This window comes from Polyodon spathula, chromosome 46 (genome assembly GCF_017654505.1).
Source record: "Polyodon spathula isolate WHYD16114869_AA chromosome 46, ASM1765450v1, whole genome shotgun sequence".
NCBI classification, from domain to species: Eukaryota; Metazoa; Chordata; class Actinopteri; order Acipenseriformes; family Polyodontidae; genus Polyodon; species Polyodon spathula.
Window position 1 is genome coordinate 2,017,030 of NC_054579.1, and position 26,648 is coordinate 2,043,677.

Genomic DNA, 26,648 nt, shown 5'->3' on the forward strand with positions numbered 1-26,648 from the left:
GGCATTGTCCCGCCCCTTAACAACAAATACACACTTCTGATTCGTTGGTAGAGTACTCCTCTGACCTTCCAACTCCAACCTAATAGCCTTTCTGTTACATGTCACCAATAAATGTTCTGTTGTCAAAGTAGGTTATCCACACACGCTGCTAGGTAGGCTACCGTATTACAGAAAATAAGCAACCGCGATACTTCTAAAATGTCATAAATCATGTAATAAAACATTGCAGCTTTTGAAAGTCGTAGTATTATTAATAAAGGTCGCTCTCGTATAACTGCCGTATAAAGAGCCAGCTTGCACCTTCATAGACAGCCTCCAATTTCAGAGTGTGTCTGGATTCCACGACCATGTTGTCGGAAGACAGAGTGCCGAGAATAGCCTCTTGTCTGAAGCTTTTTCAGTTCAACAGAAATATCACAGTAGTTGTTTCAGCGGCTCCTGGGCTTGACGGCAGCAGTTTCCCAAACCCTTCCTTTGGTCTTCTGCACATGTGCCCTCTCCAAGGCTGGTTCACCACCAGCAGGATTTTTCAGCCTGCATTGAACCGTTTATTTCTGACTGTCTCTGCACTGCCTGCAGGTGCTATCCTGGTGGACACAGCCTGCTCGCCTGTGATTGGGGCAGTGTTACCAGAAGGGAGGTTATCGCCACAGATGCGTCCACCCTCAAATGGGGTGCCATACGGAACGGCAGGGAAACGCAAGGAGTATACCACCCCCGTGGCAGGACCGGGCCAGGGTGCTGTTAGCCCAGGAGAATGCTGCTTTCTACCCTGATACAGCTCCTGAAAGGCCAGCCATGGAGCTTGCCAAAACGCCACGACCTGCTCGGTCTGGCTCGAGGGACACTGTGGCATCCTGACCCATCGAGCATGCAGCTGTGGGTCTGCCCCCTGAACGGCAACATTTGAGCAGTCTGGGGCTTTCCAATAGGGTCATTGGCACCTTACAGAATGACAGAGTGCAGTGGGTTGTTTTTCAATTGCGGTGTTTGCCTAAGGGGTCTGACCTTACAACTTGTCCCATGGCAGTTATACTGCAATTTTTACAGGACCTTTTGATGAGGGGAAATCCCTCTCTACATTGAAGGTCTGTTTGGTAGCTGTTTCGGCTTGTCATAATAAAATTGATTCAGTCTCCCCAGGAGCGCATTTCCTGGCGCTAATGGTTACATTTCGTTCTTGATGCGTAATGCTGGGTTATCATCATAACCCCGGTTCCCTGAAATTTAGAAATGTAACCATTAACCTTCAAGGTCACTGCGTCTATATTGCAGCGGTTTTAAAGGAAAAATAATGACTGTTTGTGTCAGTGCTCATTTATACCATGACTGTCACAAGCCACGATGAGTATCTTTTGATATCTATTCAGTTTGGACGGTATTAAAGGATTAATACCCATGAGGTAGTGGTTACATTTCTATTTCAGTGAACCAGAGTTCTGATAATAACCCAGTGTTATTCTTCATTCAAGAACCACTTGGTGAACTACAATAAGCTGTTGTGCTTTTGGTCATAGTACATACCTTTAGTGATCTCCTGTAGAGAAAGTATGACGATTCATTGACACACAATTAACTGTTACACCCCTAGTATTGAGAGGGCTGTTTTACAGGTATTCTGTCTTTCCCCTTCCTGTGTCCTGGCAGTGCCTCAGCCAGCCTTGACCCGAGCTCCCGTCACTAGAGCCTCCAAACCCAGTGCCGCTCCTGTGACCGTGAAGACCAGGTCCTCGCACCGAGCGGCCACAGGTACAGCTGTTTCGGAGGTGCAATGAGGCTACTTCGTATGGGAACAGATTTATAAAAAAATAGATAACTCTTCTAGTCTTTATATGGGGACATATGGAAGATTAAAATGCATAGTGCCTTCTTGAGGATCCAAACTACTACTGAAGGGGGCCTGAGATTATGTCCAGGCATTGTATATTGAGGTAGTCCACACCTCCTAACTTCATGATATTTGTGCCAACCATTGTCATTTAATTACATTGAATCAAGTATACCTTTGACTAGGTGATATTAAGAAACTTTAAAAAACAAAAAATATGTAACCAGCCCCTGTAGAGGTGCTTTTGTTAGCAGAGTGCAAGCAGAAGCAGTGCAAGTGGAATTGCTGTTGGCGTACACCAGTAACAATTTGATCCCTTTCAGCTAAAGGGCAGGCGAAAGAGACAGAGCTGAAAAAGAAGCCAGTGAAAGATCCACAAGTTACAGAAGAGGTAATCTTATGATCTTCCCATTCTATGCATTTGCTTGCTGTCCTTATTGACAATGTGTTATATTGCTTTTGCACAGTTACCAACATGCTCCACATCACCTAGGTTGGTGGACATACCCCAAGCCCATGGTTCTCAAACTGGGGTGTGTGCCCCTCACATAGGGGGCATAATGTATCCTGGGGGGATGGGGGGATGGGGGGGGCGTGAAGGTTCAGAAATGTCTTAAAGCAAATCTTACTGCTGACGCGTCCTGGCATGTCTAAGTTTGTAGATGGCGCTGTGCATCTGACTGGTGCCTTTCAAGCTTGCGTGTTATTAGACTAAGTTTGGTGATGTAGGTTTATAGGCTTACTAAGTGATGTGCACATTTAGTAAGCGTTGGACACAATCTGCACGCTATTTGCAGTGTTAAGTTTGCTCTTCTTAATATGGCTCAGTGGATGGTTTGTGCTAAAGAACCATTCCAGCCTTGTTGAATGAACTTCCTGGGGTTGCCATATACCTCCAGATTCACTGGACTAGTTTGAGACTGTTGAGGTTTTGTGATACAAGTCGCAATCCATTCTGCTTACAGCCCTGCATCTTTCAAAGAAACAACATCTCAATGCTTTGGGATGACAACCCCAGACAAAATTAAAAGTTCTCAGTCTTTCACAAACTACCTGGCTTTATATATTTAACAGAAGCACTGAACCTCATTTTAATGCTGTGGCAGCCCTGAAGCACTGTATCTATTTACACCTGCACGCTTTCTTTTGCGGCTGAAGGCGTGTTGAGAGTCTTGCTTGTATAATTTGTTCGCAGAGTCGCACGGTTCCTGTGCCGGAGGTGGAAGAACATGCCCCCGAGATCTGCCTTCAGACTTCAGAGGAAAGAGAAACGCCAGCCAGCGCGCCAGCAGAGAAGAGCTCCATGCCAGTGGAGAGCAAGCAGCCCCCCTCCTTTGCCCCTGACAACTACGTGTTCCAGCCGCCAGCGTGGATCACTGCACACCGCCTGACTCCCATGAGCCCATGCAGCGCCAGTGCCTTCCTGAGGCCCACCTTCCACTGGAGCCCAGTGCAGAGGGGCAAGAGGTAACACGCCAGCCCTCCTGGACTGGTTACACCTTGGCTCAAAACACAAGGGGGCATTCCATCTTCTGTTCTTGGCGTAGGAGAAGTTAACTGCCCAGGACTCATTGCCTTGATCCGGCTGGCTGGATCTGTGCATTTCAATTAACCAATTTATTTCTAGATTTTTGGCATTTTCAGTGTTCTTGCACTCATCCAGCGGCCATGTGGTTTGGCATAATCGATCATGAAGCAGGAAAGCCTGAGATGGAATTAATCATGTCTAGTGTAAATGTTTGCTACCCTTGGTGTGTTGTGCTGTATATACTAATTTTAAATTCAGTGGCAAATGTTTTGGCTAGAAGTCTTTCTCGCTGCTGAAATTAGTTTTGAATCTTGCATCCCTGGGAGAGGTGGATTCCACCACCTTCAAATGGTAAAATTTGAGTGAGATCATTGAGACATTTAAGAGGAATGTGTGCTTGCGGATTTTGCATGTATTTGACATTTTGGCTTCGAGGTATGACTGGTTCAAGTCACATAAGCAAGAAACAAATTTATGATGAATGTGAATAGCTGATATTCAAGCACAATGCATGTGGAGAGGAGCGTGAATTTGTACTATAAATCACAATGGTTCATTCAAAAATCCCATCGATATGTCCCTGAAATATGGGTGGGTGGTATACTGGTTTTTCGGTTCACCGTGGTTTAGGTACATTATGGTATTAATACAGTTCCTTTTATTCTACATTGCAGTTATCAGAATTCCTTTATATAAAGGTTAACACATTTTCCAATTGCAAACGCACTTCTAAATCAAGCGATGGTACTTGCAGCCTTGGATCTTTTTGTGAACTGATACTGTATTTTGATAATGGTGTTGAAGGAAACTGTCAACGACACAGAATACACGTTTCAATTGCTGCGTTCTGTTACCCAGAGGCTGTTCACGGCTTTATTGTTTAATGATAAAATGTCGTTCGCCTCCGCTAACAAGGTGGCAGCAGTAGTTTTAGTGGTTATTTACGATTAGCAGGTCACTCGTGATCGTTGCATCGTCCCTTTGGTTCACAGCCCGCCTCCCGCAGTAACATTTCAAAGCTGCGCTGGGCTCTGCAGAATCTGCACAGATTTCTGTGAGTGATATCTACAGCGCATCTCTGCGATTCTGTGCAGCGCTGCGGAAATCTGCGCTATAAGAACACGATCAATGTCTCAATTAAAATTAGCACAGACCCCGGCTGCAGCAGGATAGCCTACTTATTATCAGCGTAGTTTTGTTTAAACAAGTTATAACAGTATTCCAATTTTCTTAGCTTTGTGAAAAAAATCTTTTATTTTTTTACACAAACTCCACGTGTGTAATAATCATTGGAAGCTTACCTGTGCAATGTCGTGACGTGTAGCTATAAATCCAATTACACGTTTTACTATTTTTTTTCCCTATAGATAGATATAATTATTTTTTTAATAATCCGGTTGAAAAAATAAACGACTCATCTCTGCTCTTAAATAATAACCTGTGGTACATGTTTGTGTTTTAAGCAATAGGACCGATCATTTCCCAATTCTATTTACAATCAGCTAAACTCTTTTATTTTATTTAATTTTATACGTTAATGTTTTAAACTACAGCACCACGTAATTTTGAGCAAACAGATCTTAGTACTGTTGAAGCATAACTGAGCGTACGACTTTTTTTTTTCAATTCGGATTGTCTTTATAAAAAGAAACATACCAAGTTATTTGGTATAGTATACTAAATACCAAATGTTTAAATCATTCCATGAAAGGAAGTGGGATTTGTTTGTTTTTATTTTTGTGAATGACAGTAATTTTAAATGATTTACATTAGTCTTTCTTCATTTAAGCCTTTATAGCTTGCTTGATGTACTGTATACCGTCATATTAAGGTTACCACTGTATTTAACGGTTATCATACAGTGCAAATTTCATCCCTACACCGAAAGCATTAGCTAGAAATGTCTACTTGACTTTATATGTTTTTACTTTAGAACTTTATAAATACTTCCTTTTTATATATATATATATATATATATATATATATATATATATATATATATATATATATATATATATATATATATAATCAAATGAATGAATGAAATAAATAGATTAAGGATGAAATATCAATTCATTCGCCTGTGACTGCTGACAACTCGAGATTCCTTATTCCATTTAACCACCTCTATTTGCGTTCTCTCCCCCTCACCAGTGGCAGCTGCCAACCTACTGCAGTCACTGACTTGAGGAACGAAGTGCATTTCCCCAAGCCTGACTGCAAGGCACCTGAGCCTTCCAACTCCAGAGCTCCCCCTGAGGAGACCCCTGACAGTGAGCGCCTTGATGCTGCCCTGCGGTCTCCAGATAACAGTCTGCATTCTTCTAAGAGTGAGAATCTCGCTCCCAGTCCCACAGCAGAGGCTGGGAATACTATTCCGGACACATTTTCTCCCAGAAAAGATGACCAGGAGATGGTAGATTGTCTCCTGAAAGTTGATCAAGATATGCAGACTTCAAGTAAGGAGGATCCGGCATTTGGAAGTTCGCCCAGGAAAGATGACCAGGAGATGATGTTTTCTCCCATGAAGGATGAACAAGGAGTTCTGGGCTCTCCAAGGAAATTGGGAGTTGCTTCCCTGAAAGTTGACCAAGAGGTGGCATGTTCTCCCAGGAAAGGTGATCAAGACATGGAGGTGTCTTCTCCGAGCAAAACTGACCACCAGAAGATGCCTTCTCCAAGGAAAGATGACCAAGAAATGGCAGGTGACCATTCAGTTGTGTGTTGTCCCCATAATAAAGATGACCATACATTGGAAGAGACTTCCAGTAAGGTTGACCAAGCCCTAAGTTCTCCCAATAAAGATGACCGAACACAAGCCATTTCTCCCAGTAGAGAGAGCCAGGCAGGGTCTGCTTCTTCCAGTCAACAGGATCAGTCTGTTCCGGTCCCAGGAGGAGAGCGTGACGCCCTGAGCTCTGCTTCCAGGGGAATGCAGGAACAGCCTGCTGAGCCACCACACGATGTGCCCTATTTCAGGTCAGTAACCTCCGTGCTGCAAGTGGGTTCCCACGGTTGATAGTGCTTTCTCCCTCCAACACCAGTTTTAATGGCTAGTTTCATAGAAGCACAAATAACATTGGGTATTCCAAGACTGCTGCTTATCTGGGGCTGCAAAAAAACCTAAATGTGTACTTTCTTTATTTTAACCATTCACTAAATGTTTGACCTACACTGTTGCTTTGTCAGTTGCACAATCTTTTTGGTACCTTCTGGATTTCTTACTGAAATAGTAAGTACTACTGGTTTAGCAATGCAGTTTAATTCAGCCTTTCTAGAGCAGCAATATCTTGTTTTATAGCGAGGTGACCAGAACTGAACAAAATATTAAAGATGAGGTCTTACTAATGCATTGTAGTTTTAACATACTTCCCTTGATTTAAATTCAACACTGAAAAAAGAAACAAGGACCAGGGGTCACAAATGGAGATTAGACAAAGAGGCATTCAGAACAGAGAATAGGAGGCACTTTTGTACACAGAGAATTGTGAGGGTCTGGAATCAACTCCCCAGCAATGTTGTTGAAGCTGACACCCTGGGATCCTTCAAGAAGCTGCTTGATGAGATTTTGGGATCAATAAGCTACTAACAACCAAATGAGCAAGATGGGCCGAATGGCCTCCTCTCGTTTATAAAATTTCTTATATTCTTGTGTTCTAATTACTTGCATTTTTAGGTTTACAGGGTAGCGTCACGGCCCAAGCTGTTGCCAACAGGACAGAGACCCAGAGACAGAAAGCTGCAGTCTTAAGCTCATGTGTACGTTTATTAAACACAGGCACAAGGGCCAAAATAAAAGGCTAAACAGAACAATTTTGCTGTCAGGCTGGGCATTTGCCTTCACTAACCAAGCTCTCAAAAAAAAAGGTCACAGCACAAACACTTATCCCCAAACTCCACCAGACACTGGATGTCTCCTTCCTTTTTATCCACGTGGCCACTCGCCAATTACCTAATTGGGGAATGGCCACACCTGTGATTACTGACAAGAATAGATTTAACCCCATCCCTGCCATTCTTACATTCCCCCTACACACACTATCTGTAGCAACAAGGCTTCTGCCCTGCCACAAGGTCATGCATTACTCTATCTGGGTTTCCCAATCCTGGTCCATTCCAAATGAGCATTCAATTACTTAACTAGACCCATAATTGAACTGCATTTGCTTAATTAGCCTCTTTTTTTTCTTGTTTTCGGCTCTTAAACTTGCAGAGTTCAAATTACTAAAAAATAATAAATAAAAAATATAGCTTGCTTTGTTTTCAAATGTGTAAGAGCTAAAAACACTTAAATGGTCTAATTAAATGATCAGTTCAATTAAGGGTCTAGTTAAGTAATTGGGATCTTAGCTGGAATGAAAACCAGCAGACACAGGGGGTCCCCAGGACCAGGGTTAAGAACATAAGAAAGTTTATAAACGAGAGGAGGCCATTCGGCCTGTCTTGCTCGTTTGGTTGTTAGTAGCTTATTGATCCCAGAATCTCATCAAGCAGCTTCTTGAAGGATCCCAGGGTGTCAGCTTCAACAGCATTACTGGGGGGTTGATTCCAGACCCTCACGATTCTCTGTGTACAAAAGTGCCTCCTATTTTCTGTTCTGAATGCCCCTTTGTCTAATCTCCATTTGTGACCCCTGGTCCTTGTTTCTTTTTTCAGGCTGAAAAAGTCCCTTGGGTCGACACTGTCAATACCTTTTAGAATTCTGAATGCTTGAATTGGGTCGCCGTGTAGTCTTTTGTTCAAGACTGAACAGATTCAATGGGAAACGCTTCTATAGAGGATCCATTGACCATGCTAGTTCAGCTGTTTAATTTTATTTTTTTAATTGCTGCTTTTGTATTGTGTTCTTTTATTTAAAAATGTTATTTATAATCCGAGTCTGGCAGCTGTATGTGCCTTGCTAAGTGCCGTTATAAATATAATAAATAAAAAGCTTTTAGACACACACTAATGATACTTGTGATGGGCTGCATTGCAGTGCAACAAGAGAGCGTGCTCACTGGTTTGTAGAGGGATCTCGCTGGTATGGATAGTACAGGCTTTGCTGTCAGTGGAATGTGACGGCTGTGTGTTTCTCCACAGGGGTGCTATGAAGGAGGAGGCGGAGAGATTGACTCTCCTCTCTGAACAGTGGCAGCCCAGGACTGAGGAGGCAGAGATTCCTGAGGAGAGTGAGTGTCCCTCAGTGTGCATCAGCTGGTCTCCAGCCCACACTGCTTCAAGCTTTGAACTCCTCACGTTCTCTGCATTGACATTTCAAATGTCTTGCCAGGAACTTGAGGAAATGTTCTATCCAATGTTTTATTTTTCAAAATAAAGAACAAATCTAAGTTTAGGTTTTTAATCAGAAGGTCCAATAACTAAAACCACTTGTGCATAAGTTAAACAAAAAGACATAACTTGCATTCAGATTGTAACACAAAGGAAATACAAAGAACTGAAAATACGTGTGCGTACGCATCAGCTGTCTCTAACATTGTAGTAATAAAAAATATAATATTTTAGAAGTAATATCTATCTGTTGTTCATTAATGTTAACATTTTAAGTTCAAAGCAAAACGTGAATCTCACAAATCCTGACTAATTTAACGACCATACTAAATTCAGCTTTTCTTGTATACTGTTGCCATATAATCCAAACACAACATACTTTGAAACAACACCCTGGGATCCTTCAAGAAGCACAACATACTTTGAAACAACACCCTGGGATCCTTCAAGAAACCAATTTTAATATTGGCATTCTTTTGAAATGATTACACAAGGTATATGCTGTGTACTTGTAAACTATTGTATATGTTATATTGAAAAAATGCATAGACTGACCAGTGAACTCAACTGATTTTACACAAGGTATATCCAGCGCAAACGCAGAGGCCTGAATTGTGTATCCGAGCAACACGCAAACGTTTCTGTATCGTAATACCACTAAAAGAAGCCCTCAAGGTTTTAATGCATGCCGGCAACCGGAGACTTCAAACTGGCTTCTAACTTGATGCACTGATTCGCCAATAATGTAATCGAAGCTCAGGAAATTTAAGGACAGGCGATCAATAATCGATGCATTTGTTTTGAACTTTTCACCTTTTGCATTTGGAAGTTAACCACATTTGTGGAAGGCAGGGGGGAGGGGCTTTTTGGTTAATCTGCTTATTGATTAGTCTCTAATCAAATGTATTGGACTTCATGCAGGGCAGAATTTTTTTTTAAAATTCTATTAAGTAACGTGCTTGGTTAAATCTATAAACAAAGACCCAGACTACCTTACAGAAGGCAACATTGGGTAGTGCTAACTGTAAAAGCTACATGTTTTATTATTTCATTAAACCTTTTAAAAAATGCTAAGCAGGTACTGCTAGCATCCACAGTCCTCCCCACTGGTACAAACACTGAAGTGACTGAGCGAGTTTCTTTGCAGTTCGAGACCTGATGAGGACCACAGTGGGACAGGCGCGGCTGCTGATGGCTGAACGGTTCAAGCAGTTTGCTGGGCTGGTTGACGACTGCGAGTTCAAGAGGGGAGAGAAGGAGACGACGTGCACCGATCTGGAGGGATTCTGGGATATGATCTACTTCCAAGTGAGCTGGAACACTTCTCAGTGGATATTTAGAGCCCCGTGTCTTCAGCAAATACAAAATAAAACGAAATGCAAGTAAAATGAAAAATCATTACAAAGCAAACTTAGAATGACATTTTTAAATTGGGAGGTTTTATACAAAAAAATACTTTTAAATAAATCCTCAGCCGTGGCCATAGACCTGGTCTGTAGAGAAACGGAAACTGTGCCTAGCACTTGCAACACTGTTGCAGCAGCAAAGGTCATTCAAAATGATCTAGACAAGATTCAGAACTGGGCAGACACATGGCAAATGACATTTAATAGAGAAAAGTGTAAGGTACTGCACGCAGGAAATAAAAATGTACATTATAAATATCATATGGGAGATACTGAAATGGGAGAAGGAATCTATGAAAAAGACCTAGGAGTTTTTGTTGACTCAGAAATGTCTTCATCTAGACAATGTGGGGAAGCTATAAAAAAGGCTAACAAGATGCTCGGATACATTGTGAAAAGTGTTGAATTTAAATCAAGAGAAGTAATGTTAAAACTGTACAATGCACTAGTAAGACCTCATCTTGAATATTGTGCGCAGTTCTGGTCACCTCGCTATAAAAAAGATATTGCTGCTCTAGAAAGAGTGCAAAGAAGAGTGACCAGAATTATTCCGGGCTTAAAAGGCATGTCATATGCAGACAGGCTAAAAGAATTGAATCTGTTCAGTCTTGAATGAAAAAGACTACGTGGCAACCTAATTCAAGCATTCAAAACTCTAAAAGGTATTGACAGTGTCGACCCAAGGGACTTTTTCAGCCTGAAAAAAGAAACAAGGACCAGGGGTCACAAATGGAGTTTAGAAAAAGGGGCATTCAGAACAGAAAATAGGAGACACTTTTTTACACAGAGAATCATGAGGGTCTGGAATCAACTCCCCAGTAATGTTGTTGAAGCTGACACCCTGGGATCCTTCAAGAAGCTGCTTGATGAGATTTTGGGATCAATAAGCTACTAACAACCAAACGAGCAAGATGGGCCGAATGGCCTCCTCTCGTTTGTAAACTTATGTTCTTAAATGTTTTTATTAGATACACATTAATAAAGTAACTCAGTAGATGTATATAACTAAAAATAAAGTATACATGTTTTAAGAGCTTCAGTTTCCTTTCAGACAGTGTCTGGTAATGGCTGAGCCTTGACAAATACAATTTCAAGTATATTTTAAAGTACTTATTTTTTAATAAACGTCCCAATTTAAAAATGGCATTTTAATGTTTGCTTTATATTTGCATTTAGTTTTTCATGCTATTTTTGTATTTGCAAAAAACACGGGGCTCTATAAATAACCTTGTACTGAGGCCAACATCTCTCAAGCATATTTTGTGATCACGTTTTAGCTTAAATTCTAAAGGACTAACGTTTTGCTAACTTATTTTTCTACTTGCGTTTTAGCTATTAACACTCCAATGAAATCTGTGTCCAAACCTTTTCCTCTTTCGGTATAGTTTTGTGTTTTTAAATGTAACCCTACTGAACGCTTCTATATTTGTCTGCTATATCTACAGTTCTGTAAGCGCTGCCTGTGTTGCATTAAGTATTGGGTAGTCTAACAGTGCCCCCTCTCTGGCAGGTGGAAGATGTCAATAAGAAGTTTACCAACCTGACTGAACTGCAGGAGAGCGGGTGGCAGCAGATCAGCCACTTCCAGCCCAGAGCCAAGAAGGCTGTCAAGGTAGGAGCTTCCCGTGCACACTCTAGCAAACTGAGGGCTCTGGTTCAAGCTGCTTCTATACCAGTTTGACTGTACACTGCCGTCTTGTGTCCATGAAAAGTGGTGTCCAATTATTCAAAAAACTAAAGTTGGGTCTTGCTGTGTAGGTACACTTTTAGTTAATATCTTCGTTTTTAGTTATTTACAGGGCGAGAAGAGAAATGAGGTGCGAAGGACATTTCTACAGTCCGCACTCCTATATCAGATTCCCAGTTATCAGTCTCATGCAAAGCAGTTATAATGGCTAGGAACAGATTCCAGTATTGTGCCATGCGTGAACTCAGTTGGTGCTTTTGTGTTTTTTTGGTTTTGTTTTTTTAACGCTTTGGAATAGAAATGTATACCCTTGACAAGTGTGCTTATGGTTAAAAAAGTGTACTGAAGCTGTGTGTGGTTCCTATCCGCCCCCAATTTAGAAGAAGGCAGCGCCCCCCTCGAGAGCTGGGAAGGCAGAGGGCTCGAGTGTCACGGCTGCAAGGAGCAGACTGGCCGCAGTGAAGGCAGCGATGAAGGCTCGGAAACAAGAGGCGGAGCTCCAGAGAAAGGTGGAAGAGGAGGACCCCAAGCAGACCGTGCCCGTCGTTGTGTTTGATGCCGGATTCTTTAAAGTGGAGAGTCCTGCCAAACTGCAGCCAGGTGAGACACGCTGAGATACGTATTTAAATGATCTGTACTGAAGGGAAATATAATGTTCAATACCATTTATTGTATTTATTCTTTTGTAAGAAGACTTTGTGTAAACCAGAGGGGTTGGAACAAGAGATTATCGTGATCTCACTTTTAGTCTGTCGGTAAAGGATCAGCGCTGCTATCCAGGTTTTTTTGTTCCTTTTCCTGTAGATAACTCATCTGTATCCTTTTTATAATTTTTTGATGTGGTACCTGGTCTGATTTAGTTTCATTCATTTAGCAGTTTTCTTTTGTACAAATATATCCACAATTTACTGCAATGTAGGCCAATGCACACAAGAGAAAATAAACATTTAGAATTTGTGAATGTCCTTGAGTTTCAAGAGTTTGCTATTTTACAGCAGGTGGTGTATGGCGGGAGCCATGGTAAAATGCTTTCTTTTTTTTTTTTTCTCATTAAGGGAAGAGAATCTCAAGATGCTGTACCACTCCTCTGCGCGCTGTTTCCGTTGAGGGGCCCAACTCCTCCTCCAGGACCACTGGCTCTCCCTTACACAGCGTGTTCCAGACCCCCAAGAGACCCTGCTCTCCCCCAGCCCTTAGCCCCCCGTGCTCTCCTGACCACACACAAGAGATGAACCACAGGTAAGGACCAGACCACCAGCGTGGAATGCCATTCAATACACACCTGCTCCCTAATCTTGGGGGCAAGTTATCTGCAGTTGCAGTCTTTCTAGAGCCAGTCCTAAACTGTTTTCAACTTCTGTATGAACATGCAGTCCTGTTCAGAAGAGTCAGGTAACGGTCTAGCTGATATTGACCAAAGATATAATTGCTCTCCAACCCAATGGCTCTATTTTTATTTGAAAGAAATTGGTGTTTTAGACTGGCTTGTATATCCTTTTGTATTTCCCAGTGCTCACCCCAGAGTTGCTGCACAAGAAGTGTTATCCACGTCACCCAATACAGAAACTGTAAGTGAATAAACCATATTTTCAAGCTGTGTATGACATTTCTGAAGTGATGAAGGGGCATGTAAAGTAAAGTCATACCATTTCTGTCTCCCCAACAATAGAGGGGAGACTGCATTGAAGTTGTTTCCTCTTGCCCAATTAAATTTACATGTAACAGGGATGGCAGTAAGACTCCTACTGCTTAGCAGTTTCCCCCCATTCCAGGTTTTAATATGTGCTTGATTAGAAATGGAGTGAACTGCTGTGCAATGGGAGCTTTATTTCTATCCCTGGAATAGTTTAAACAGTCTTTCTTTTAGCAGGAGTTCCAGGTGCTTGACTTTGAGAAGTACCTGCAGCCCATGGCGAGGTTATCGGAATCCCCTGCTACCTGCCTTGCCCCCTGGGACAGTGTGGCCTGCCTGGGGGACGCCATGGAGATGTCCTCTCCAGGACTTCAACTGCAGGACGTGGAGATGGACAGCCCTGTGCCCCCCACACAGCTAGAGGAGACGGGACACACCCACACAGGTACTCTCACTGCTAGAGGAGACGGGACACACCCACACAGGGACTCTCACAGCTAGAGGAGACGGGACACACCCGCGCAGCTAGAGGAGACGGGGCACACCCGCGCAGCTAGAGGAGACGGGACACACCCGCACAGGGACTCTCACAGCTAGAGGAGACGGGACACACCCGCACAGGTACTCTCACAGCTAGAGGAGACGGGACACACCCGCACAGGTACTCTCACAGCTAGAGGAGACGGGACACACCCGCACAGGGACTCTCACAGCTAGAGGAGACGGGACACACCCGCACAGGTACTCTCGCAGCTAGAGGAGACGGGACACACCCGCACAGCTAGAGGAGACGGGACACACCCGCACAGGTACTCGCGCAGCTAGAGGAGACGGGACACACCCGCACAGCTAGAGGAGACGGGACACACCCGCACAGGTACTCGCGCAGCTAGAGGAGACGGGGCACACCCGCACAGGGACTCTCGCAGCTAGAGGAGACGGGACACACCCGCACAGGTACAGCTAGAGGAGACGGGACACACCCGCACAGGTACTCGCGCATCTAGAGGAGACGGGACACACCCACACAGGTACTCTCGCAGCTAGAGGAGACGGGGCACACCCACACAGGTACTCGCGCAGCTAGAGGAGACGGGACACACCCACACAGGTACTCGCGCAGCTAGAGGAGACGGGGCACACCCGCACAGGTACTCTCGCAGCTAGAGGAGACGGGCAGCTAGAGGAGACGGGGCACACCCGCACAGCTAGAGGAGACGGGACACACCCACACAGGTACTCGCGCAGCTAGAGGAGACGGGACACACCCAGGTACTCGCGCAGCTAGAGGAGACGGGACACACCCGCACAGGTACTCGCACAGCTAGAGGAGACGGGACACACCCGCACAGGGACGCGCACAGCCCGAGGTGTTTGTATTCAATCGCCAATAAATGCATGTCTTGTTCTCAACTTTCTCATAGTTGGAGTTTTCACAAGATCTGTGTGACGTGTACGATTTGAAAAAGTGTTGGCAATTTTGTAATTCCGCTGTGAGACGTGCCTTAATCACCTAGCTAATACTGGTTTGTAATTCCCAAAACAACCTCCTCGCTCTCAAGCACTCAGCAGATTTAAGTTTTGTTACTTTTTACTTGCCAAATAAAAAGCTTTTGTATTGATTACACCGATGGGATATAGTGGAAGTCCTGTGTGCATATATTTAAATAACTTATCCAATTGTTTTAAAACTTGGTACAAGTACATGATTTGAGAGTATCAGAATCTGTGTGTGTATATAAATTGGAGTGGAATTTTATTTTATATTATTTTGCTCGCAGTTCATACACCCTGCAATGATGTCATTAAGAACATGATGGACACTGTTGCCCCCATTTCTTCTGTAAGTTTTGCTCTTTTTATTCTTTCTATCACTTTATATATTTTTTTTCAAATGCCAGTGAATGTTATGATAAGCAAAGTCACGGTATGACATTGGCAAGCTATAAGAAACAGTCCAGTGGACAAGCACTGAGGCTTGGGATGAAGACCGTGCTGCAGGCAGTAAGGAATTCCCTTTGCAGCACTGAAACACTGCCTGCCTGTCACAATTGTACTGTACACCAAGCAGCCGTGCCTTTACCTTTGGAACGTCATTAACTGTTTTATAAGAGTATAGAAATATCTGATTTTTAAGATGTTGAACCAGTGTAGCTGACTCTCCTCTGTCTGTCTGTCTGTCTGTCTCTAGCCCCAAGTTGCTGCGTTTCTACCCTTCACACCTATGATCACAAACCCCGTCCGCCAGTCACTCGCACTGCAGGACCTTATGATGTTTACCCCTCCCAGCAGCTAGGTGGAGAGACTCGAGGGGCGTGTAAGATATGTTGTAAACCAGTTTAAAAAAAAAAAAAAAAAGTAAAGCTATTTTGTATTGAGTATTAAATCAAAAGAAAAATCTGTTTTTTAAATAAAGGTTTCTTATTTTATTGTCACATGCCAATTTCTGATGAAAGTAATTGAGTAATAAAATGGCATTTTATACCTGGTTGTCAGATTTATTTAATATCCTTTATTTCAATCAATTAAATATTAACAGTACAAAATAAATAGCACAAATGTCCACACACAACTCTATTACAATAATTACAAACACATTTTTAATTTATTATTTCCACCAAACACACCACTTCCCCAATTGCCCTAATGGTCTGAAACATTTCTAGCTTTTTAAAAAGTAAAATCAGCTTTAATTCTTGGGGTTACCAACACCTTTAAAAACAGGTATTACAGGATCCTGTTTGTTCACCTCGGGGCTGCTGCAAAGCCACGGACACCAGGCTAAAGATCATCCACGTTACCCGGACATGGAGACCTGGCTGCGTGATCCTGATCGCCGTGACAGTGACCCGGGATCAGAAGCAAAACTGCCCACAGCCCTGCTAGTAGTCGGGGTTTGTTTATGATTGAACAGAGAAGATTAGTTCAGGGATTGTAAATCCCACTAATGTATAGTAAGCGAGGTGTATAGAGCGGGACCTCCATGTCTTAGGGAGTAGCGCACGCCGTTATTACAGCACCTTTATTTTGATAGTTTTTTGTGCCGTTTTATTTTGCTTTTTTTTTTGTACAGCTTGCTGTAGCCGTCCTCTGTGCATTACCATAGTTGGTAACGTCACATGACCATTTTTATTTACTTTCGCTTTCTGTTTGCGTTATTAAATCCTGCGCTGGCGTTTCAACTTCAACCCCTGTCTTGATCTCCTGCCTGTCACTCAGCAGCGAATGCACACACCCAGAAGCAAGACCCTGTTACAACCACTTACTAGGTTTTACCTTAAGGCTGGTTCATACTTCAAAATCCCCAGGCTGGTTGTCCTGCACAGCCGAAGTATAACCTGCCTTCACATCGACATGTGTTTCAAGTTCTGGGTAATTTACGTGGACATCAACGAATCCGTGGAGGGCGGCATGTGTGTCTTCTCTGGTGCGTGTGGAGGTTGATTAGGAAGCGGAAGTGCTTCGCACACACCTTGCACTGGTACGGCTTCTCCCCAGAGTGAATGCGGCGGTGTGCCTTCAGACTCCCCGCCTCGCTGAAGCCCCTCCCACACTCAGGGCAGAGGTTGGGCTTCTCTCCTGTGTGGGTGCGCTTGTGCCTATTCAGGTCCCCGCCGTACTTGAAGCCCCTCCCACACTCAGGACAGTGATGCGGCGTCTCTCCTGTGTGCACTCGCTCGTGCCTCTTCAAGGTCCCTGCCTGGCTGAAACTCTTCCCACAGACAGCACAGAGGTAAGGGGTTTCCCCGCTGTGGACTCTGTGATGGGTTTGGAGTTTTCCCGGAGCCCAGAAGCTCTTCTCACACAGAGAGCAAGGGTAAGGGCGACGCCCAACTTCAGTTCTAAGTGACTGGCGAGATTTCTGCCCATTGTGTTTTTCCAGGTGCGTCTCTCCTGTGTGCACGTGTTCGTGCCTCTTCAAAGACCCTGCCTGGCTGAAACTCTTCCCACAGACAGCACAGAGGTAAGGGGTTTCCCCGCTGTGGACTCTGTGATGGGTTTGGAGTTTTCCTGGAGCCCAGAAGCTCTTCTCACACAGAAAGCAGGGGTAAGGGCGACGCCCGTCTTCAGTTCTCAGCGACTGGCGTGGTTTCTGCTCAGTGCTGCGAGCCTGAGGCCCAGTGTGTTTTTCCATTTCCTCTCCCAGATGCACAGCCCCCAGCTCGGGAGGCCGTGCACCCAGACACACAGCGCCCAGCTCGGGAGGCCGTGCAGGCTCCTCTCCCAGACACACAGCGCCCAGCTCGGGAGGCCGTGCAGGCTCCTCTCCCAGACACACAGCGCCCAGCTCGGGAGGCCGTGCAGGCTCCTCTCCCAGACACACAGCCTCCAGCTCGGGAGGCCGCGCAGACTCCTCTCCCAGAAACACAGCGCCCAGCTCGGGAGGCCGCGCAGACTCCTCTCCCAGAAACACAGCGCCCAGCTCGGGAGGCCGCGCAGACTCCTCTCCCAGAAACACAGCGCCCAGCTCGGGAGGCCGCGCAGGCTCCTCTCCCAGACACACAGCGCCCAGCTCGGGAGGCCGCGCAGACTCCTCTCCCAGAAACACAGCGCCCAGCTCGGGAGGCCGTGCAGGCTCCTCTCCCAGACACACAGCCCCCAGCTCGTCCGGCTCCTCATCTTCAATGTGCTCAGCAGCAGCTATCTTGCCAGCACCTGGGATTTGAAGAGGAGACACTTTGATTTGTCATTTGTTTTATTAAATGTTGTCCCCTTCCATTTGCATGATGTTTGTAATCATGTCACATGGTTCTCGTTACAACTGATCTAGTAGTGTGATGTTTTTATTGATTAAGAACTGTGTTGTTTTTGATAAGTGTCAGTTAACCCTTTGATCCATGAAACATTGAAAACAAGTAGCTTTTGACCATGATAAAAAAAGAAATTCTATTGCTTTATATAGGGGGGGAATATGACGCTCACATGAAGGGACCAAGAAATAAGTAGATAGAAAGAGTACTTGAAACTGCCAGTGCAAGTCAAAAAGGACGTTAGAAAGGCCAAGAGAGAGATAGAAGTGAACATTGCCAAGGGGGCTAAAACCAATTCCAAAAAGTTTTTCCAGAATTATAAAACTGCAAAAGAACATTCAAGGAGGAAGTAAAATATCTAAGAGATATATTGTTTAATATATTAAATGATTACTTTTCACAAGTTTTTACAAAAGGAGGATACGGACAGCAGGCCCCGCGTCTACCTGCTCCTATCCAGTTTCGGATTCATTGTGAAAAGTGTTGAATTTAAATCAAGGGAAGTAATGTTAAAACAATGCGTTAGTAAGACCTCATCCAGAATACTGTGTTCAGTTCTGGTCACCTCGCTACAGAAAGGATATTGTTGCTCTAGAAAGACTGCAAAGAGTGACAAAAATGATTCTGGTTTTAAAAGGCATGTCATTGCATCTATTCAGTCTTGTAAGAAGAAGACTACGTGGTGATCTGATTCAAGCATTCAAAATCCTAAAAGCTATTGACAAAGAAACAAGGACCAGCGGTCACAAATGAAGATTAGATGAAGGGGCATTCAGAACAGAAAATAGGAGTCAGAGGCACTTTGTTTTTGTTTGGTTTTTTTACAAGAGAATTGCAAGGGTCTGAAGCTGACACACTGGGATCCTTCAAGAAGCTGCTTGATGAGATTCTGGGATCAATAAGCTACTAACAACCAAACGAGCAAGATGGGCCAAATGGCCTCCTCTCGTTTGTAACCTTTCCTATATGTAATCAAATAAAGACTAGAAGAGCGTTATTTTTTGTATACATCCTCCTATGAGGTCACATGCATGAAAGGACTCAGGTGCTTTCCCCAGGGTTCAGGAGCTGCTCTCTACCACTGCCATATGGAAGACTAGATCAGTGTCTTTACACTGTATAAGAACCAGCACCATCTACTGGTCTCTGGATCAGGTCCTCTGTTTTTTCTGACACAACGGACTAACACTACAACAAAAAGTGAATGAACAGACAAACACGGCGAGTGAAATCAATTATTTACTTCTCTTTGTATTTTCTCCTTCTCCCCATCCGTTCTCCACTCGCCGAACACACAACCCCGAGCGAGTGAAAACACGCAGCTTTTACGCAGCTGTACCGAGACTCGACTGCTAATCAACCATGCAATTGGAGTCTCGGTACAACTGCATGTGAATTAATAAAAGTGCAATTCCCCGTGCTCACATACCTGCACGTGAAGTGCTGTGCAATCCTCCTGTCCAAACAGAAATATACATTTTAAACACTTGTGCTCGTAACCCATATTTATATCCCGTGTATTTTACACATAAACACCAACACTAACACACCACATAAACATAAAGGGGCGGGACACTCCACCACACTCCTCCATTACCATTAACCCTCACGGACAGCTTGCAACTAAACATGATCGTCAGCATTAACATGCTCATGTTCAAAGCATTACCTATATGGTACAGCGCACATAACCAGGGCTGAAGTAGGCAGGGGGGCGCGCCCAATGTTAGTGCATGGAGGGGGACATCACTCCATAGAGAGGTTTGGGGTAACAGTCAGATTTTAGAAGCTATAAATGTTCATTTTATATATGTTTATGGGGTATTTTTTCAGTGATAGTGAAATTAGTGCTAGTGTGAGAGATTGTCTCCTTGCTGTGAGGGAGTCTAGTACAGCTGCAGAATTAGATTTGCTTGAGTAGTCATGTACTCCAGAGATAATTATTATTTTTGCTTAGTTTCCCCCCCCCCCCCCAGAGTATTTTCTTTCTGCAAACAGTTATCTTTCTTCAATGTTTTGTTGCCAAAATAAACAATTTGTTCACTTTCCCAACGTACTGTTTCCAGTGCGCTCTTTACCTAGCAACCTCCACAGCTACCCTCTCATTATGAATTGCCTTACAAAACACACTCACTCAGGAGAGCGGTTAACAGTAGGAGATCTTGCAATTTACATACCTTCTAAAGAGCTTCCAGTCAGAGAAGCATGTTGCTGTCTTTCGATAGACCTGGAAATAAAATGCAAACACTCTTAAAAAAAAAAAAAAAAAAAAAAAATACAAAATTAAGGGAGGGGAGATTTTGCACCAACCTAACCTATACAATGAAGGAACCAACCAACCAATTGGCTGCGTCTACAGCAAGGCAGCCACATGACAGTCTCACCAATCAGAACCAGCTGGAACAGAGCCTGTGCAGTTTCGAAAGACGCACGTATTAGCAAACACTCATTTTAAAACAAGGCATCTGGTACAGAAAGGTGTTTGCAAGCCACGTCTGTCTAAAAATGTGTGCGAAATACAATGTTTTACACACTGCAGTGGTGCAGGTGAGTTTTAATTACGGGGACTGGATTAGTGAGAATCTACTGTATCAAATAATCATGTAGTTAAAACATTATCATTACCCTAACCTGTGGCAGACCTGGGGTCAACTATAATTACAACGTTATTTTATTCAATTACAATTAAGCTGCAGCAATTACAATTATACTAAAAAGTAACAAACTACACTCATTAACATGATCACTCCATTTATTCTAAATGACAAAGGCACAAATACAGAAACATACTAGAACTTTTTTTTTTTTTTTTTTTTTTTAAACAAATGGGGTCACTAAAGGTGGTTGAAAATATGAGAATAGTGATCGCTCAATGAAAAACACAACGCGGAGCTGTGCGATTCAGCTTGAAAAGGCGTGTCCTTCTACAGAGCTCATAACTAGCCGTCCTCATGCACTGTGTTTGAAGTCAGGTGTAATTAATTTGAACCGCTGCTCTCTGATCAGGGTCTAGCTCTTCCTTTGTTTGCTGAATGTAATTAGATTTGATTTGAATATCAAGCTGACAATCCCATTGTTCTTGTAATTCATCAAAACTGTTCCGCTATGCAGTGGATCACGTGTATCAAACGAAGAGATTACGAAAAAATAAGTTCCAATTAATTCCAATTTACATAATTAAAACTGGAGTTAACCCCAGGTCTGACCTGTGTGTGGACCAGTTAAACCAGTCCAGTCCGATGTCAAACCCAAACCTGAAAGGTGCGAGTTGTGAATCACCACAACCAGCCCCAGACAGTGTACAGATGGACTGCTGCCTCCACCACGAGTCTGTATAAAGCAGCGCACACACACACACACGCACGCACACACACAGAGGGTCCTCACAATCACGTACTGTAAAACTACACAGCAAACACTATACATGTTATCAGACTCCACTCAACCCTATCAGGTCTATAGGATGCCTACGCATTAGAACAAGTATGTACAATTTCACATTTAGGCATGTATTATGTTTTGAGTTTTCTTGTTGCGTTTTATTCTACTTCGTTAATGCATGGAAACACTCTGATTGTGTCCTGTTCGTAGATATTCCTTAGTAGTGGCAAATGCTGTGCTCGGAATGGATGAGCCCGGATGGGCTGAATGGACTCTTCTCATTCCCACAATTTCTTAGCCAGTTCTTTTGCTGTTACAAGATGGAATTGTTCACAGCCGTTATCTTTATTTCCTTCTGGTTCATGTTGCGCATTTTTGGTATGCTATACAACACTAATTAAAAATAATTCAAACACAAGGATAGAAATAATACTCCATTGCATAACAGTCTGATCCATTCCTGCTTTCACTAGAAATTTACTGACACGCCTGAGCTTGTTATCTATACACTGGGTCTCATCAAGCTCATATCGAAACCTAGAATGGATGAGCCTGCTATGCAAGGAGTCTATTGCCAACCCTGAAAATATGAGCTTATGAGTCTGAGTCCAGTGAGAAGATCCAAGGCAGCTACTCTTTCACGCTGCAGAGTGTGACAGACAGACAGGCAGAGATGGATTCCTCTAACAGTACAGTAATACCTACATGTACGCATCCAACAGGAACTTTGCTACAGCCGCGTCAGAGGGCAGGTTCTTCTGCCGTTTCAGTTCCCTCCAGCGCTCCATCTCCGCGGCCAGGTTCACCATCCTTCTGCGCCGAACTCGGTCCACTTTGCAGGCCTTGGATTCAGCCTCTGCGAGCCTCCGGACGCGGTATCTATCCAGTACCCTCTCAGACATGGCTGGCATTGTCTGAAACAGTGTGCAAACCTATTAATACAGTAGAACCGGTCATATCCGATCCCCCCTCTAAACCACTGGACCTCTGGCATGTGTCACTTACACAGGCTGCTACCAACTGAACGGTACTGATGGAAACTGATCACTGCATGTTTTATTGTGCGTCTAAAACAGTAAATTCAGCTCTTTGCAGGACAGAAGGACTCAGTGGCAGAGAAACAAAAGGTGCGTTTGGGAATTTTCATTCTTTACTTGCCATCACTCCACGGCCAGTTTAACCATGTTAAATAAAATACTTAATTTTGCACATTTGACTGAGTAAAAACTAAAACTTAAACTGCGAAAAAAATGCAGCATTTGCAAGATTCATATTTAAATAGACTATAGTTTTTAAGAAATACTACTAAAATGCAATACGAACTAGGATGCAACAAGTTGGGATTACAACAAGTTATATCTACAATGACATGTTAGGATCAAGTGCAAGGACAGTGCATCAGCTGGGGATCCAGTATCGTGGTGCACAGGTCAGGCACATCCAGTGCACTGCAGGAGGGGTGGATCAAGAGATCTACAAGTGTACATTATCTCAGCGTGAACTACCTCAATCATGTGAGTGTTATTTGAGAATTAGACCCCAATGTATCTGCTTGCTACAGCTGGTTCGTCAAACAAGCCTTGTATCAGCACTGTTTCAGAAATACAGAGCAGGCATATTCCTTATTCCAAAGAGACAGGACAGCAGCCTTCACTTCATCCTTCTCTAGTCTAACTTGCCTCTATTGGAACAGCTCTCGTTTACATCTCTGATCACCGTTTCTTTGTTTCACTCAATAGTGCACGTCATTCTGCGCTGCTTCTAATCTCTATCGCTTCAGCTGGCAAAACAAGTCCGCTTCACACCAGCACAGATGCTGTGGCCTTGCAGGTGCCTTCGCTAATTCACTTTTTTATTCAGTTACTAATCAACAGTCCACTCCTTTTGTTCATAATTATATCTGATAATGCAGTGAGCTCATGCAACTCTTCCCATGGTTATACAGTGCCTAGAAAGTCTACACCCCCTTTCAAAATGTTCACCTTTTGTTGCCTTACAGCCTGGAATTAAATGCTTTTTTTTTTTTTCATTTATCTACACATCCTACCCCACAACTTCCAAGTGAAAAATATATTCTAGAAATGTGTAGAAAATTAATTAAAAAAGGTGTAACCAATCGCCTTCAAAATCACACACCAAATTAAGTGGCCTCCACCTGTGTTAAAATCATATATATCCATATACACATACACACACACACACATATACATATATATATATATATATATATATATATATATATATATATATATATATATAAATCTCTCGCAGGAAGGCAGTATTTAAGATAAGAACCTATGTTAGATTAATTTATGCCCGTGTCCAAATGTTTTAGCCCTCTCTGAACTGTAGAGGGCTGCTCCTGTAACCCACAGCAACGGGACTGCACAGCACTCACACACTCACTCTCTATCACATGCAGGTGCCTGAAGGTAACAAAATATAACTCATCAAAATCTTTCCCCTAGACAATAACATTTAAGTGTTAATGCACAATGCTGGCAGCAAGCAGCACATTTTCCAATCCAATGAGGGCCGGGGTTCACTATGCTGCAACGTGAGGAGGCGGGACAGCCCTTCAGACTTGGACTTGCAAAGGGCACGGCCTGCCAAGGACTTCAAAAACATTCCTCTTTGTCTGGAGAATCTGTTGATAGTTTGATAAATTTTATATATATATATATACACTTATAAAATCATCAAGGACACATAAGGGTGCGTTTGAGAATTTTTAATTGATCCCGCTGTTTTAATTTGCGTAAATGGGATTGTGATGCTGAAAGCTACACCATACAAATTGCAGAGAAGCACACATTGATTGTTGCTAAAAGCTACATCATGCAAAGATTAAATTAAGTAACAATATTTTGATAATATTTTCAATACATAATAAAAGAAAACAAGGAAACAATGAGGTTGCAAAGGCACTCAAAGTGATTAATCCCAGCGCAATAATCCAGATTAGAAGTATAAAATGAACGGGACGGAAATAGGGAAAGAGGACTTTGAAAAGGGTTATAATGGAGTCATTAGTGTCTCACCAGTGTGGTCAGGCAATTCAAAAGGCAAATCGAGTGTTAGGTTATATTGCAGTTAGTGTGGAATACGAGTCTAGACAGATTATGCTACGATTATACAATGCCCTAGTTAGACCCCACCTGGAATACTGTGTACAGCTTTGTTCACCACTATACAAAAAATACTTCATTGCACTCAAAGGTACAGCGAAGGGCAGCAAGGCTGATCCCAGGGCTGGATGACACGAGCTATGAGGACAGGTTAAAACAATTCAATATCTTTTCAGACTAGAAAAAAGAAGGGAAAGAGGGGACTTGATTGAAGTCTATAAAATCATAAACGGTCTAGATAGTTAACCCAAGACACCACTATTAGAAAACGGATCTGAGATTTCCTTTAACCTGATTGGTCAATACGAGGATTTAACTCCATGATAAAGGATCTCGAATGTTATCTTTCAAACTATGCTTAATCACCGTTCCAAATCAATCTGCCCAAAAATACGCAAATACAGTATTTGTGTATTTTACCTTTTTTTCTGCTGTTGAAAGAAAATGTCTGTTCTTGTACATGCCCTCTAAATATTGTCTGTCAATACAGACTACTCTGCTTCCTCGCTGTCCTGTCTATCCATTCAAATTTAGTACAGCAAATGCAGTAAAACAAATACGTCAGAATAGTGTTTGCTGTCAGCGGCAATACAGCAACCACAACAGACCAAATAAAAGACTAGAGTCTGTGCTCTATAATGAGTCGCCCCCTCCAGTAGGGGAGAATGCTGTGCCCACAAGGGTTGAGCCTCGATTGGCTGAACGGCCTTTTCTCATTCCCAAACTCTTCCGATGTTCTCAGGTGCTCAAAGTGTGTCTTCCTCACACCAGAAAGCAGGTGCTTTCTAGACTCCCTCATCAATTCAAACATCACATATAGGGATGGATCAGCCCCATCACTGCCCAAGAGATACAGTACAAGTAAATATCTTTGCTTTACAGAAACAGAAAATAGGAGACACTTTTTTACACAGAGAATCGTGAGGGTCTGGAATCAACTCCCCAGTAATGTTGTTGAAGCTGACACCCTGGGATCCTTCAAGAAGCTGCTTGATGAGATTTTGGGATCAATAAGCTACTAACAACCAAACGAGCAAGATGGGCCGAATGGCCTCCTCTCGTTTGTAAACTTTCTTATGTTCTTAATTACGTTAGAACTGAGCAAACATTTACAACTATTCATTTTCAGTTTTTGTTTATTATGAATACTGAACATGAAAGCCAGTGACTTCTCTACAATTGCTGTTATTCTAAACTTTCCAGTTTGGTTTTTATTTTCGTTATGAAACAAAGCATTTAAAATCAGGTCTTGTGTGTGTTTGTTCTACCTGAGCTGCATAGCGTTGCCTCTGCAGTTAAGGGGGGCGTTTAAAAACCAACCTGGAATTGTTTTTCTGAATCACTTAAATAACAAGACATATATCGTTTCTTAAGGATTTTCTGTGATCAAATAATAAACCGCATATATATATATATATATATACACACACACACTTATTTAGCGTGTCGTGCTGCTGTTGTTTTCACAGGCCTGTCATTATATCATATGGCCTACAGATAACCAACAAACTTTATGACAACTCCACTCATTTAAAATGGAGTGCTTAGCTAGCTAGCCTGTACATTAAAACTTGAAAATTAAACGTTTGATTATATATTTTTTTTAAAATCGTAATTTCTCACCAGGGAGGAACCGCCTATCCACAGAAGTGGGGTCTTGTCGGCTTCCTTATTCTTTGTTGTTATATTGTTTTCTGCAGCTTCTGCTTGTGAACACTTTAATAAATAACAACACACGTTACCGAAGAAACCACTGGTTATTGATTGCGAGCGCAGCTTGTCTGATAATTGAGTCGTAATGCTCTAACCCAATCGGAAAGCCCTTAGCATCTGGCTTGGTTGATGTTATCAAAGAAAATCTTCTCAATTGGTTTAAACATTGTTAGTGCCTGCTGTTTTATCCAATCACCCTCCCGAGGACGGTCTTAATAGTGCAATGCATGCTTTCTGATTTGTGTATCGCTGCAGACTGCAGGCTCACCCAGCATGCCTCACCGAGGGCACTGCTCTCCTCTCCCCTGCGCACTGCTCTCCT

The 26,648-nt window shown here is 43.0% G+C and overlaps 2 protein-coding genes across 3 annotated transcripts; one reads left to right on the plus strand and one right to left on the minus strand.

Annotated features, from left to right (window-relative positions):
- Positions 1–1,398: 1,398 nt before the first annotated feature.
- Positions 1,399–15,837, plus strand: LOC121306092 (disks large-associated protein 5-like). Its single transcript, XM_041237795.1, has 14 exons — positions 1,399–1,403; positions 1,592–1,749; positions 2,152–2,219; positions 3,024–3,295; positions 5,511–6,335; positions 8,439–8,527; positions 9,775–9,935; positions 11,544–11,645; positions 12,101–12,320; positions 12,776–12,959; positions 13,231–13,288; positions 13,591–13,798; positions 15,135–15,196; positions 15,545–15,837. The coding sequence occupies exons 1-14, from the start codon at positions 1,399–1,401 to the stop codon at positions 15,647–15,649; spliced, it is 2,517 nt and encodes an 838-aa protein (XP_041093729.1). The 3' UTR covers positions 15,650–15,837.
- Positions 15,838–16,420: 583 nt separating this feature from the next.
- Positions 16,421–26,584, minus strand: LOC121306105 (zinc finger protein 45-like). 2 transcript variants are annotated; one of them, XM_041237814.1, is made up of 4 exons: positions 26,237–26,584; positions 22,191–22,399; positions 20,282–20,331; positions 16,421–18,009 (listed from the first exon to the last, which is right to left on the minus strand). In XM_041237814.1, the coding sequence occupies exons 2-4, from the start codon at positions 22,394–22,396 to the stop codon at positions 16,742–16,744; spliced, it is 1,524 nt and encodes a 507-aa protein (XP_041093748.1). In that variant the 5' UTR covers positions 22,397–22,399; positions 26,237–26,584; the 3' UTR covers positions 16,421–16,741. The 2 variants fall into 2 exon arrangements, with proteins under 2 accessions (XP_041093748.1, XP_041093749.1); XM_041237815.1 differs by lacking the exons at positions 20,282–20,331; positions 26,237–26,584 and having other exon boundaries at positions 22,191–22,283.
- Between the last annotated feature and the right edge of the window lie 64 nt (positions 26,585–26,648).